The 13,054-nt window shown below is 55.3% G+C and overlaps 5 protein-coding genes across 5 annotated transcripts; 2 read left to right on the top strand and 3 right to left on the bottom strand.

Moving 5' to 3' along the window:
• Positions 1-172: 172 nt before the first annotated feature.
• BDZ99DRAFT_527914 (uncharacterized protein) lies at positions 173-484 on the top strand (the record flags this gene model as incomplete). Its single annotated transcript, XM_033726314.1, has 1 exon — positions 173-484. The coding sequence occupies one exon, from the start codon at positions 173-175 to the stop codon at positions 482-484; it is 312 nt and encodes a 103-aa protein (XP_033568919.1).
• Positions 485-910: 426 nt separating this feature from the next.
• BDZ99DRAFT_469245 (uncharacterized protein) lies at positions 911-2,152 on the bottom strand. Its single transcript, XM_033721451.1, has one exon. It carries the CDS (start codon positions 1,925-1,927, stop codon positions 1,202-1,204), a length of 726 nt encoding a protein of 241 aa, XP_033568918.1. The 5' UTR covers positions 1,928-2,152; the 3' UTR covers positions 911-1,201.
• A 900-nt stretch (positions 2,153-3,052) lies between these two features.
• On the bottom strand, positions 3,053-4,229 carry BDZ99DRAFT_577181 (uncharacterized protein). The gene has a single exon (XM_033728661.1). The coding sequence runs from the start codon at positions 4,016-4,018 to the stop codon at positions 3,302-3,304; it is 717 nt and encodes a 238-aa protein (XP_033568917.1). The 5' UTR covers positions 4,019-4,229; the 3' UTR covers positions 3,053-3,301.
• Positions 4,230-5,115: 886 nt separating this feature from the next.
• On the bottom strand, positions 5,116-9,399 carry BDZ99DRAFT_455419 (uncharacterized protein). The gene is made up of 8 exons (XM_033718441.1): positions 9,298-9,399; positions 8,585-9,248; positions 7,739-8,533; positions 7,425-7,684; positions 7,105-7,243; positions 6,678-6,990; positions 5,799-6,588; positions 5,116-5,748 (listed from the first exon to the last, which is right to left on the bottom strand). The coding sequence occupies exons 1-8, from the start codon at positions 9,366-9,368 to the stop codon at positions 5,493-5,495; spliced, it is 3,288 nt and encodes a 1,095-aa protein (XP_033568916.1). The 5' UTR covers positions 9,369-9,399; the 3' UTR covers positions 5,116-5,492.
• An 824-nt stretch (positions 9,400-10,223) lies between these two features.
• BDZ99DRAFT_455417 (NAF1-domain-containing protein) lies at positions 10,224-12,837 on the top strand. Its single transcript, XM_033718440.1, has 2 exons — positions 10,224-11,137; positions 11,412-12,837. The coding sequence occupies exons 1-2, from the start codon at positions 10,378-10,380 to the stop codon at positions 12,425-12,427; spliced, it is 1,776 nt and encodes a 591-aa protein (XP_033568915.1). The 5' UTR covers positions 10,224-10,377; the 3' UTR covers positions 12,428-12,837.
• The last annotated feature ends 217 nt before the right edge of the window (positions 12,838-13,054 follow it).

Raw genomic sequence — 13,054 nt, 5'->3', positions numbered from 1 at the left:
AGAGGACTTGGGACGGATTGCCTCTGGCACCCTCGCCGTCCACCGCAGGGCCCGGCCATGCGCAGCCTAGCTGCTAGCCTCCGAGCAGCCTCCAGACACGAGCCCACTCCCGACCAAGCGGTGCGCCTTCAATCTCGGCGCGCTGAGTGGCCGCGCCAAAGCCACAGCAAACATGCGGATGGGCGCTGATGGCCCCATTGGGCGCGGCGAGGGCCGTGGAAAGCCCGCAGCTGCACTCGCCTCGAACCAGCCGAACCAGCCCGACGAGCCGGCCTTGCTGCCTCATCCATCGGCGCCCATGCTGGCCCAAATCGATCTCAACGCCTCCCCGGCCTGTTCCCAGCCGCCCAGGCCTGCCATCGAGCGTGGAGGCGGCGGCGTGGTGTTGCGGGCGCCGCTCCCTTCGCCATGTGCAGGCCTCGCCGTGTCTCGTCGCGCATTCAAGCCTCATGAACAGAGACACCAGGGCCGGATCGTGAGGTGAACGGCAGAACGGGCCGGATGGTCGGGATGCCCCGTGCAGAGAGTGCCCAGCCTGCCACGAGGCATGACGCAGCCAGCATGCAGAGCAGGGCGGACTCAACACCATGTTCGCTGCTCGCCCTGCCCGCTCCGTCCTGCGAATTGCATGCGCGCCCGTTTAAGCCTTGCTTGTCGCCTCAGCCTGGGGTCATACCCGTTGGCAAGCACCCTCCGCCGTTGGAGCGTGGCTGGCTGAAGACATACCCCGGAGCTGTCACCGGAGTCTTACTCACGCTTTCAAGACGACTCTGCGATGACGTTCTCCGTGGACCTTGACTCGCGCTGCTTGGGATACCATGGCTTTATTCACCGTGATATCATTGTGGTATACATTCCTTTGGACCCTTCTTTCCATTAGCTCCACTCTGTTCTTACCCTATACTGCATCGCAGGCCGAAATGCCGCTCTTCTCCCACTGCTCTTCTTTCCATGTTTCTTAATATCCTATATCGTACTCTTCATCATTTCTATTCTCGGCTATGTATTTATTTTTCGCTTGGTGGCCCCTTTCTCAACGTCGACGGGCAAGGTATCGTCAAGGGGGGGACTATAGTGATCCTTGATATCGGCCGTGAGGCGAAGCCAGCATCAGAAGCAGGCGATCCCTCAGAGCAAAGCAACGAAGTCGCAGAAGAAGACTTTGATGTCTAGGAAGTCTACCATCCGTCCTCTAAGAACTCTACCAAAACTCATCCCACTCCCTCCTCACCCTCTCCTCCGCCGCCCTCACCTCCCCCCGCGCCACCTCCACCAACGCCCCCATGCACCCCTCAATCTCCTCCAGCTTGACACAATCCAGCTTGCCGTTCTTCCGATGCCCCTTCTTCGTCTCCTCAAACCACACCGACATCGCCGGCTTCACCCCCCTCAACTTCTCCGCCGCCGCTACCAGACACGGGAACAACATCGACCCCCCTCTCGGCCGTTCAGCCTTCACCTCCTCCCGCAGCTGCAGCGTCTGCTCCCCGATTCCCGAGGAAGCAACCACGATCTTCTTCCAGTCGTCCCATATCGTCTGCGCACTCTTGCTCGCATCGCCGTGGCCGTATGCAATGCGGAACTTCTCCAGCAAGCCTAGCGCTTTGTGCAGCGAGCGCGCGAGGCCGAGGGCGGTGGTGTCTGCTCTCCCGCCTCCATATCCGCCACTCAAACCACCATTCATCTTCACGTCTCCTCCACCGCTAGGATCACGGCCGCTATCTACTGGTTTCCGCACATTATGCGTGATCGACACCGCAGGAATGGTGCGCGAGCCCGGTTCTTGATGCGGGAGAGCAAACGGGAGGGCGGGCGCGTCGATGACCCGCATCACGCCCTCGAGCTCCGAGATCAGCCCCTTCGAGCCCGCGAAGGGGTTGGCCGAGGCGGAGGTGGAGTCGTTGCGGAAGAGGGGGTGGGCGGGCATCGAGGCTTGGCTTAGGCGCGAGGCGGTGGTCGAGCTGCGCGTCCGACCTTTCGGGGGCGGTACGTCAAGTAGCTTTCCATGCTTGGGGGTTGAGCGGCTGGTCCGGCCTTGCGGGGGCGATACGCCAAGTAGCTTTCCATGCTTGGGGTGGGAGCGGCCGGTCTGGCCTTGTGGGGGTGGTATCTTAAGGGCCTCTCTATGTTTCGGGGGCTTGGGAAGTTTGGGCTTGAGGAGGGGTGGGCGTGAGGGTGGGGAGATGGGGGGTGAGAGGGAAGTGGGAGGTGAGCGTAAGGTAGGAGACGAGAGTATGGTAGGAGGCGAGAGTATGATAGGAGGTGAGGGTATGGTAGGAGGCGAGACTATGGTAGGAGGCGATGGTAAGGTAGGAGTTGAGGCTAATGTAGGAGGCGAGGGTTTGGTAAGAGGCGAGACTAAGGTAGGAGGCGAGAGTATGGTAGAAGAGTTCTTGGATTTGCGCCGGCGGCGGCGGACAGAGTGGCTGGGGGTTGTGCCGAAGAAGATGCCCATTTTAGGCTTTAGAGTCAGAGGTTCTCGAAATTATGAAGAGGTAAAGTGACAGTGAGGTCAGGTAATGTAGAATGGGGAGTTCTAGGTGTAGTGCAGCGACATAGGTGATGGTCGACCATGACGGAGATGCTTTCGACATGGTGGTGACGTGGTTGAGTCATGCGAAAGTATGAGTGTGAAGGTGACATTGCGACTCCAACGAACACGATGAACATGAAGGGCATTAGAATCGAAAGAGTACAGTACTGCTTTCGATTTGGTCAGATACCCAAAACGGTACGTAGGCACAAATCAACCTCCCTCCAGTATCAAACCCACAAACCACCTGACTAAAGCTCCACCGTCATCATCACCATTCCCCCCCTAAATTCCCAACCTCTCTATCCGACTCATGAACTCTTCCAACGGCCCCCTCCCCTCCCTCTCCCACACCATCGTGCCCCCTTCTTCAACCCCCCGCCTCCTCCCTGTCTTTCGCATGTACCACTCCCCCAAACCCTCCGCCTCCACAATCTCATACACCACCTCCCACGCCTCATACAACCGCTCCAACGGCACCGGCGTGCTCGTCCCCCGAAGGCTCGGATACCTCACCATCCTCAGCACCACCCCATCCTGCTGCAGCTCAGCCAGCAGCCCAACATCCCACGGAAACCCCACCGCCGCCAGCGGCTGCAACTTCTCGTCCAGCGCCCGTCCCCTGCGTTCTGCTTCCTCGATCAACCCCCAGATTGTCGAGTGGTACATGCGCGCAAGCTCGCGTGGATAGTCCATGGCTTGCTCGTGCCTGCGTCGGGATACCAGCAGGGGGCTGTGGTGGGTACGGAGGTGCGCGGCCAGTTCGGCCTAGATGGATGGGTCGAGAGGGGGGTTGTGTGTGCGCAGGAGGAGGGTGGCACAGGTGAGCAGGGCGCGGAGGGTGGCGACGAAGCGGTGGGCGCGGGGGGCGATGAGGGGGGTTGTGGTGAGGTGGATGTGGGTGTTTGGGGGATAGTACGGGAAGGGGAAGGGGGGTGGGGTGAAGGTGGGTCGAGAGAGAGTGAGGCGCGTGCTGGTGGGGAGGGGGGTGAGGGAGGGGTTGGTGGTTGGAGATGGCGGAGGGGATGGGAGGGGTGGTGGAACGGCCTCGTGGGTCTGAGGCGAGCCGTCGGTGCATGTGCGTGAAACATGCGCTGCTGGTTCGGGGCTGGCTTGGGACTGCGTTGGGCGTGAGGCTTCATGTTCTTCGGGCGGTTCGAATTGATCGAGTTCCTGTGTGTCGAGGACCTCGTCGTCTTCATCTAACTCACTTGCTACAAAGGTGTCAATTAGTTGACCGAGAGATTCATCTTCGCTCAAGTCAGCCCCTGGGGGAGTTATCGAGACTATTGGTATTGGAAGAGGATCCCAAGGGAAGACATCGTCATCGTTTATGAGAAACGGTTCTGGGGAGGACGATGAAGTTTCTGATGACGACTCTTCCTGTGATGAGTCTGAGGTATCGGTACGCTCATCATCGCTCGACTCGTCCGCTAGTGATTGAAAAATCGCATCCATCGCGTCTCGAGATATCTCGTCGCTCATTTCGGATCTGGATATGTGCGCTAGCTTGCGGATGTGTTATTGTAGACTGTGGTGTTCCAGTGGGTCTGGGGCAGGTGCGTGAGTTTGTGCCATATAGCAGGACCGATCCAATACCTTTAATCCCCTTCTACTCCATTGTTCTCTAGATTCTAAGATAGAAGCACGAAGAAATCGAAAGTTACAATAGGACAAAAAGAAAGCTATTACACTCACAAAGACACACGAACTCCTTCTCATCACCTCAACACCACTGCGCATGAGTGCAAGAACTCACCATATCTCATCCCACTCAAACATCCTATTCTCCAACACCCCCCAGCCTCCATCACCTTTCCAAAAGATATCTAGCGCTGCAGAACGCGGCGATCCTCTCCGGCGAGCCGCCTTCTAGATCACTGAAGTTCTGCTCTGGAAACTGCATCGGCCACCCATGTAGCCCATCAACCAGCACGAGGCGATAGACGCATTACCAAGCGCGGTACAGATCCACCAACGGTATAGGCGTGTTCGTCCCTACAAAAGTTGGATACTTCCCCCTCCTATCTGCTTCGTCTGGAGAAATGGGGTCTAGAAGCATTGTCTCGAATGGAAAGCCCACGTCGCTGAGACGGCGCAATTTCTCGTCAAAGAACGCGCCGCGTGCTTCCGTTTCTGCGGCGAGGAACCAGATCTTGACATAGCACTCTTTCTTGAAGTCTCTGGTATTGCCCCTAGATGGATTGGAAAGTCTTTGATTATGCAGAAAGTGGTAGATCCAGTTGAGTATTTCGTGTAGGCATTGTAGGCGCGCGATTCGACGAGGGGATTGACGTTCAGGTGGCAGCGAGCGCCTGGGCGAAGAGGTTGAAAAGGAGGCGGGGTGAAGGAGGGTCGGATGGGCCTGTCCGTGGAGATGGTGCTGGGCCGTATTGATCTGGTGCGAAGGAGTTGGTTATAGACCTCAACTACGTCCATTGGAATTTCTTCGTGACTCGGTAGTAGGCTCGTCGTAAGCTCTTTGATTGCTGACTTGGCTATGAAGTTCCAGAAGCGGCTTCGACTTAACAAGTATGGATTGCAAAGATATGGTAAATTGACACTTGATTAGCGATGTTGATGCCTTCTTGTTAGGATAGAGCTGAATATATATAGAGTCCCTCTTTATCAGCATTTCTTAACCTCCATAAGAGAATGGGTAAGAACTGAAGTAACGGAACGATACGAATAAAGGTATTGTACCTACGCACCCATATGGGGGCATTGCTTGATCTTGAAACTCTCTCAAAAGCTTCGATAATTGATCGAATTTTGAAAGGCTGCCGAGTTTGAGATTGTTCCTGGTGAGCCATGTGCCAGTGCGTTTGGAAACAAATACAAATAGATGAATGTACGGAAGAGCTACGCAAAATGAAAAAGAGCACTTCTAGGTTGAATGCTACTACACCATGCTCACGTTATACGACAACGAGTGAATCCTAACCCCGTGGAGCCGACGCTAGTACGGATAAGATCTCACGTCGTCCTCTTTCTCCATGTCTAGCCCGTTTGCGACCTGCTCTTCATGTTTGCGGTCGAGGTACTCAAGTAAGACATCCTGATATCGTTCCTTACCCTTATACTTTGAAACATCATCACCCCAGCTCCGAACAGCTGAAGCAAGACGGCCTGGTACATAGGGCTCCTCGCAGATCTCAGTAATAGGATGAAAGTACGTCCTAATCGTGAACACGACGCCACCAGATCTCGGGAGCCTGTCACAGGTTAGCAAACATGACAAAACAAAACACAGCGAACAACCCACCTCCTCAAACTCTGCCTCTCACTCCTAAACCAATGATGCTCAATCGCCTTATTCTTCTCCGCCGTAAACCACCCAATCCCATCCGAATCCTCGCCCCCAATACTCGAGCTCCACGCCAACTCATCATCCACCTGAATGAAGTAGTTATTCCGCAACACCGCTTTATCCGGCATCACCCGCTTAAAGAAGTTCAACATCCCCTTCTCCAGCTTCTCCTTGTACTGCGGCACATCCCCACTGGTGTGGATCTCGGACAGCGGCATCCCGAACTTATCCTCCAGCCGCCAGAACCCTGCCAGAAGAATAGCGCCGGCGAGGAGGTAGTACTGCCCGTTTGGCCGCTCGAACATAATCGCGAGGTCGTCTTGCACGAGGCGGGCGGACATCTGCATCGGATCCTCCTTCAACGGTCTGTCCACAACATTGAAACTCTCGCCGGTTTCCAAGTTGTCTAGCCCGACGTCTGTCTTGCGGTACAGGCTCGGGTACCGCTGGGGCAGGTAGTCGCACAGCTCCTCGAGCAGCTCGACGGCGCCGTCGAAGGCCTCAGGGGCGGTGTAGCAGCACTTGGTGCCGCGCTCGACGATGCGCTCGGCTTTCAGCGCGTGGAACTTGGGGTAGTGGTTGTCGAGCTCGATCCAATCGTCCCAGTGCATGGTGCGCAGGCCCATGGTGACGTTGTATTTGGGCCCGTAACGGAAGGGGCGGTAGGGGAGGGGCTTGGTGGCTGTGAGGGACCAGTCCGGGTAAGGGGCGGCGGTGGGGCGTTTGAAGGGATGGGGGATCCATACTGGATGAGAGTTTGTGAGTGAGTTTGAGTTTTGATATCTTGAGGTAAAGGCTCGTGAGGTAGCTTTCGTGGAGAAATGTATTACTTACCTCCGGGTTCTCTCGCGGCGGCCTTGAATTTGGAAGAGGAGGGTTTCTCGAGATCTGGGGTCCCTGGCCGCGTGGGTATTCTCCAGGTGCGGAATCGACGTATGGCTAGTGTAGATACCCAGATAGCGGTTAGGAGAGTCAAAAGACCATAGAGAAAAGGGTTCGGATCTGTCTTTATCCGTTGTTGCAAATGGACTGCTGCGGTCTTGACATGCTCCGGGTGACAGTTGTGCCGCGCCCAGAGCTTGACGTTGTCCATGATAGAGAGTGTACGAAGATCGGATACCAAGATGGAATGCAATGCACACAAGTACTGGAGTTTTAAGAAACTATAAAAGCCGATAATATGCCACAGACACGGGAAGATTAAATGTAACAGTCACTGCCATGAAGTATCAGGAAGCGGAGTATGTTGAAAATAAAGGACTTGGAGATTGATCAACAAAAAGCAAAGACACGAGAGGAACATGATATATCTCGGCTGCCGACAAGACCCCAGCATCCAATGCTCTTGGGCCAACTCGAAGAGGTCTCTAAATGCCGCCAGATAACATTGCGTTTGCGGGCTAGCGAAAGGCTGTGGGGCGGAGGGAGATGTCCCGCACTGCATCACTGGTTATCGCGCCGAGGGAGTTGGGATAAAGTTACCCAACGGGGTTTAGCGTAAATTGAAGCTCTCTCATTTTTGCCTCGCAAGTCTATTCGTTGAAGAGAGCTGACGATATTCGTGACATCCCTTTGAGTTACGGCACATATTGGCTGCTTCCAATCTTGCGACGTAAAAGACAGTATTGACCCCACTTCCTGCGGTGCCGCTCTGGAATAATGGGCAAGTCTGGGATCCACAACAGCCGACCGACCGTGCTAGTTTGGGCGGTATCGAGGAAAGACTCGCATGATACTTTTTCCCAATTGTCTGTATCAAGAACATAGGCTGGCTCGTGCTCGGTAGGTGTTGTACCGGGAAAGTGGGAATCCACCAAAAATGTGCAGTGGTCAACATCGATCTGCCGGCATCAGTTCAGGAACAATGCTCAGCCCGCCGTCATCATGTCACTCACATATTTTGATAAGTCTTCTTTGTTCTCATCATTCATTCCAGGAGGAGTTAGCCAGGCCCCTGGGTAAAGCCCAAACCCGACGTTTGCCTCGCTGAATTCTCCCGGGAGAAGGCCCGAGAACTCGCTTTTGATGAACTTTGCCTTGACCTTGTTGGGAAGATGGTAGGAAGATGGGAAACGATACCATTCTTTGCCGAGGCACACCGTATCTCCAGGAAGAGCCATTCCTCGTCGTTGTAGTGATTTATATACCTTTAGTGGCGCAGAGTACGCAGTGAGCATACCAATAGTCCTCAACCCACCAAAGTCTATCGCTCCAAGCACTATGACGCTCACAAAGGCTAGCTTGAGCTGTGCTGGGATCTTGCTGGCTAGATCTCTTGGATCGGAAGATCCGAAGTAAGCCAGCAGGATATGTAGTGACATCGCCGCATTCAGGGCGAGGGCTGGGTATGCAGGGTACATGAACCGCTCTTCTTTGTGAGGTTGCAACGTGAAGATGCCTAGCCACAAGTAAAACGGCGACACGAAGACCAAGCCTCGAAGGAGGGTCTGCCTTGTGGTGCTTTGCCGCCGGAAGGAATGCTGGAAGAAAAGCAGAGGGATCGCGCCAATGGCAAGTATGAACCAAACATTGAAGTTGAGAATGAGGTTGCGGACGTAGAAGTGCCATGGCTCCGTCCCGTAGATGTCAGGCCCTTTCCCCGAGCCGCTGAAGACATTGTACCAGACGATGTTAAAGGGCACGAACGCAAGCTTCCGCATAAAGAAGGAGTCAATGCACAGTTGGAGAATCTGTAAGAAGTGAGCTGGGCAGGCCTAGTGTGATTGCTTAGAGCTCCATACGAGTACAATGAAAGACCTGGCTGTTCCGTCTAGCACGCGTCGAAATGCATCCCAGACCTGTCCTGTGACGCCAGCTAGCACGGCTTCTTCAACCAGGAATGGCAACACCAATGCAGTCGAAAACGGCCATCCAACCAAACCGCCAAACGCAAACCAGAACATTCCTTGAGCTGTTCGGAGTCCACCACGCCAGTCCATGAAAGCTGAAAACCCCAACATGGTCGTATACATGGCGAAGCTAGATGGGAGGTATGCAGCGGAGGCATGGAACATACCCGGACTGAACGCCATGATCATGAGAAAGAACATGGCGACTCGGGGGTTTATGGTTCGCGTGATAGTCGAGAAAAGGCGGGTTTCGCAGAGGGCACAGACAAGGGCCAGGACAATGCGAAGAAAGTAGAACTCGGTGTATTTCGAACTAAATGGTACCATCTTCCAGATCCCAATTACACTGGCGTGTATGCCTGCATAGGTCCAGCTCCGAATGGCGTATTCGGGGGAGTATTCCCATGTCTGCAGGCCGGAGCCATGATTCAGATAATGTGTAGGCTCCCAGTAGTTGAAGACCTCATCACAGTCTTGTATAGGTGCATACAGAGCGGCGACCAAGTGGGAGGCAAAGAAGATGTAGAATGCTACGTTGAGTTCGAGAGAAGGGCTTCTGTGTTTTATTAGCTGACATCTGGCCTCACTCGGGCTTGGAAACTCACGGCGATTTAGTAGAGCCTGTGCGCGGTGGTTGCGGAGATCGCACGACCTTCTGACCAGCTCTCGGAGGCATGGCGACACTGCTGGGCCATTGCAGACGGGGCGATGAAGGTGTGAATGCAATGTTCTTGGCATCCGTAAAATAAGGCTGACGCTAAGGCTAATCCGGACTGGCGCAGTCTCCGTGCATCTGCATGAGCTTTTCGTACACTTTTCCGCGTCTCCCAACCATCGCATCACCCGTCGCATCCGCAGCATCAGAGCATCCTCACTCTAATATCCTAAGCATGGCGGATAGCTCGTACATGCACGACGCTGATGCGCTGGCCCAGCCACCCGCGAAGAGGGCGCGTTTCGATGGCCCGACCCGTGAGCCCTTTGAGCGGCCCGTCACTCCTGTCGACGACACAGACGACGAAGATCTGTATGGCGAAACGCCAGTCAAGCCCTCTTCACCACTAAGAGCCCTTGATGAGGGTCCAACATCTGCCACCAGCCTGCCTTCTTCAGAGCTCTTCACCTCTGCTACAAATCTTGCGCTGCCAGGACTCGGCCTGCTGGCCTCTGCCGTCCAGCAGGTCCCAGGCCTGCCCGAGCTGCCGCAGGCCAACGGCATCACCCAGGAGACAGCTCCTGATGACCCCCAGCATGCCGACTACATGACGGGCCTATTACAAGAGTTGGACTCGGATTCACCCCAGACTGCTCCCATCCCGCCGTCTGTGAGCCATGCAGCTGGCACATCGCCAAAGCCCAGTCCTTCCAAGACCGAGCCCAAGTCCCCAGAGTCTGGCGAACTGGCCTCCTCTGCAGAGACCACTGCCCAATCCACCACCCTGTCACCGCAAGTACGCCACGTTGCCCCATCGCAACAAGACACACAAGGGATCACAAACGAGGACGAGTTTCGTCAGGCTGCGGAAGCCAACAAAAACAATGAGAATGCTGAATGGCAACTCGACTCCTCCGCCGATGACTCCTCATCCGACTCGTCGAGCGATGACTCGTCAGACAGCAGCTCTGACGAGGAGGGCGAAGTTGAGGACACAACCCTGGATCCTGAGGAGCAAGCTCGCATCCTGATGGAGGGTGATATTGATGAGGAACCTGCGACTGCCGAAGTCTTGCGAACCAAGAACGAGGCCGAAGAGCAGTACAAGAAGCCAGATATCGCAATCACAGAGGGCATGAAGATCACCGAACTGGGCAATGTCGAAAACATCGTCGACAATCTTATTGTCGTCAGGGCCAACATTAGTGGGGAATACCAAGTCCTGGAATCGGGGTCGCTGCTCTGCTTAGGAGATAGGAGCGTAGTTGGCGTTGTTGCCGACACAATTGGAAGAGTCCACGCGCCGTTATATTCTGTTGGATTTCCCGATCCTGCGGATGTCGCAACTATGGGAATTGCGAAGGGCACCACGATATTCTACGTGGACGAACACTCAACCTTCGTATTCACGAAACCGCTTAAGGCTATCAAGGGTACCGATGCATCCAATGTTCACGATGAAGAGACAAACGACGTTGAATTTTCTGATGATGAAGCTGAAGCAGAGTACAAACGCGGCTTGAAGAGAGCTAAACTAGCCAGAGCCGACTCTCGGCGTGAAGCTGAAGCTGAACACGACCGACCTGTGCGAAGAGACTCGCCTCCAGCTAACCCTATGGCAGCACAGCAACATCAGGGCGGCGGCTTGAACTATAGTGATGAAGATGAGGATATGGGCATGTACAAACCGCTGACCAGACCGGACCACTTCGAGGACATTGTTGGTGCAGGCGCTCCTATCGAGGACCGGAGCCATGTTCGTAGAAATGGCCCTGGGCGGCTGAATAGGGGTATGTATGGTCCCGGTACATCTACCGGAGCCTCTGGTGTCAGTTTCCCTTCAATGCCACTGGAGGGGTTGTTCATACATGACCCGACTCGTGGCCTAGGAACAACCTGGGTCCTGTTGAAAATCCTGCTTGATACGGCCTGGGACATGTATCGAACTGTTCTCTGGACGGATTGATCTGGTGTCTTGGATACGATCTGGTCAGCACTTGAAGAGAACTGGCACTAGAGGACCTAGTATTTGTCTAGTTTTGGCTCTTTACTAACACGTTGCAGGTCGAGGCGACCGTGGACATGGAGGTCACGGAAGAGGAGGTCGTGGAGACCATCGTAGTCCAGGTCGAGGCCGAGATCGACAACGCAATAGGGGTGTTGGAGGACAGCGTCAGCAGCCCCCCCAGCAACAGCAGCGTCAACAACAACCGCCGCATGCGCCGCAGAATCAACAGAATCGGCCGCAACCACAGCAGAATCAGCAGGGTCGTCAGCAACAACAGCAGAATCAGCAAGGTCGTCAGCAACAGCCGCAGAGTCAACGGCAGCATCAACAACAGCAACAGGGACGTAACCGTCCTGCCGACAATTTCAGTGGTGGAAACAGGAGCGGCCCGTCTCGCTCGCCAGCTGATAAGCATCGACGACCGAACCGTCGAGAGAGGAATCGGACTTCCGGCTCTCCCATGCAGCAACGGAATCACCCTCCCAACGCAAGGCAGAGGTCTCCACCGCGTGGACCACGAGCAGCGGCGGCATCGTCTCCGGGATCCTCTCAGCCGTACTCTGCACCACCAACCAGCTCATACTCTACGGCGTCCTACACTAACCCGCAGGCATTTGCTTGGAACCAAAACAGTCTGCCCGTCTCTGCTGCGCAGACTACACAACATGCCCCATACCCTCAGTTCTCTCAGGGCCCTCCTAATCCGAGCGCATCAATCCCAGTGGGTGCTTTTGTGAATCCCCACTTCCAACCACAGCAACCCCAGGCCTCCGTCCCAGCTCCGGCGTATTCTTTCCAGAACCCATGGCAAGTGCCTCAGCAGCAAGCACCACAGCAGCAGGCTGCTGCCCAGCCTAACTGGGCAGCGTTGGCTCAGCTCTTCCAAGCAGCGCAGCAAAACCAAATGCCGAGCCAGCCTCAGCAGAGTCACACGCCGACTCAGGACCCGCGCGCAAGTTACGCTCCACCGGCGGTCAACGCCCAGCCGCAGCAAGACTCGCAGGCTGCTTTTAGGGCGGCACAGCAGCAGCTAGAACTCCTTCGCGCACTGAACAGGGGCCAGGGGCAGTAGTGGCCTCGTTTTGGGGCGTTGTACTTCCTATATATATTTATCCGTGTATCACCTATGCGTGGGAAGGAAGATCAGATTGAGGCGTCAGGTTTCTTGGTGCATATTCAGGGAGCGACTGCTCTCCAGGGTCCTGTCAAAGTAATTTCGTAGTGACTGCGCTACGAGCTCATGTGTGCTGATTGGGGATGAAGTTCTAGAACAACAGTCTGACTTGTTTGCCACAACTGCCTGGAGTGCTTTCATACGACTGCGAACATCTGAGCGGATGTAGGCTCGTCCTGACCCGCCTGTTAATCGTGAAGGACAGCCCCCGAAACACATCAAGATGCTTCAGGATGTCGCATGTATCAATGGAGTTGGGAGATTATATCGAAACGGGTTGAATGGCGGGTATATAGCCTGATTCTCTGGTGCTGTATCACAGTGAAGCATCTCGCGGTAGCATCCCAGGACGACAGAAAGGCAGCGTGCAACGCCCGGATGGTGCCCGCCAGGCCCATCCAGGAGGCTTGCGTGACGGCGATGGAGGGGCGGTCAATACGCCATCGCCTGTGGCTTGCAAGAACAGGCCGTCATGAGGCTTGCCCACGGCGTCTCCCCGTGCTCTGCGATGGTTCGGAGTGTGGC

This window comes from Mytilinidion resinicola (assembly GCF_010093595.1).
Source record: "Mytilinidion resinicola strain CBS 304.34 unplaced genomic scaffold BDZ99scaffold_35, whole genome shotgun sequence".
NCBI lineage: Eukaryota > Fungi > Ascomycota > Dothideomycetes > Mytilinidiales > Mytilinidiaceae > Mytilinidion > Mytilinidion resinicola.
This window is presented reverse-complemented; position numbering and strand designations above follow the sequence as displayed.

Bases quoted from the DNA above. Each gene is read 5' to 3' on its own strand.
- BDZ99DRAFT_469245 (XM_033721451.1), bottom strand. From the start codon at position 1,927: ATGCCCGCCCACCCCCTCTTCCGCAACGACTCCACCTCCGCCTCGGCC.
- BDZ99DRAFT_577181 (XM_033728661.1), bottom strand. From the start codon at position 4,018: ATGAGCGACGAGATATCTCGAGACGCGATGGATGCGATTTTTCAATCA.
- BDZ99DRAFT_455419 (XM_033718441.1), bottom strand. From the start codon at position 9,368: ATGCCTCCGAGAGCTGGTCAGAAGGTCGTGCGATCTCCGCAACCACCG. The intron at 7,685-7,738 runs GTGAGTGACATG...TGATGCCGGCAG, and splicing joins AAGAAGACTTATCAAAATAT to ATCGATGTTGACCACTGCAC. The intron at 6,589-6,677 runs GTAAGTAATACA...ACTCTCATCCAG, and splicing joins CGCCGCGAGAGAACCCGGAG to TATGGATCCCCCATCCCTTC.
- BDZ99DRAFT_455417 (XM_033718440.1), top strand. From the start codon at position 10,378: ATGGAGGGTGATATTGATGAGGAACCTGCGACTGCCGAAGTCTTGCGA. The intron at 11,138-11,411 runs GTATGTATGGTC...AACACGTTGCAG, and splicing joins CCCTGGGCGGCTGAATAGGG to GTCGAGGCGACCGTGGACAT.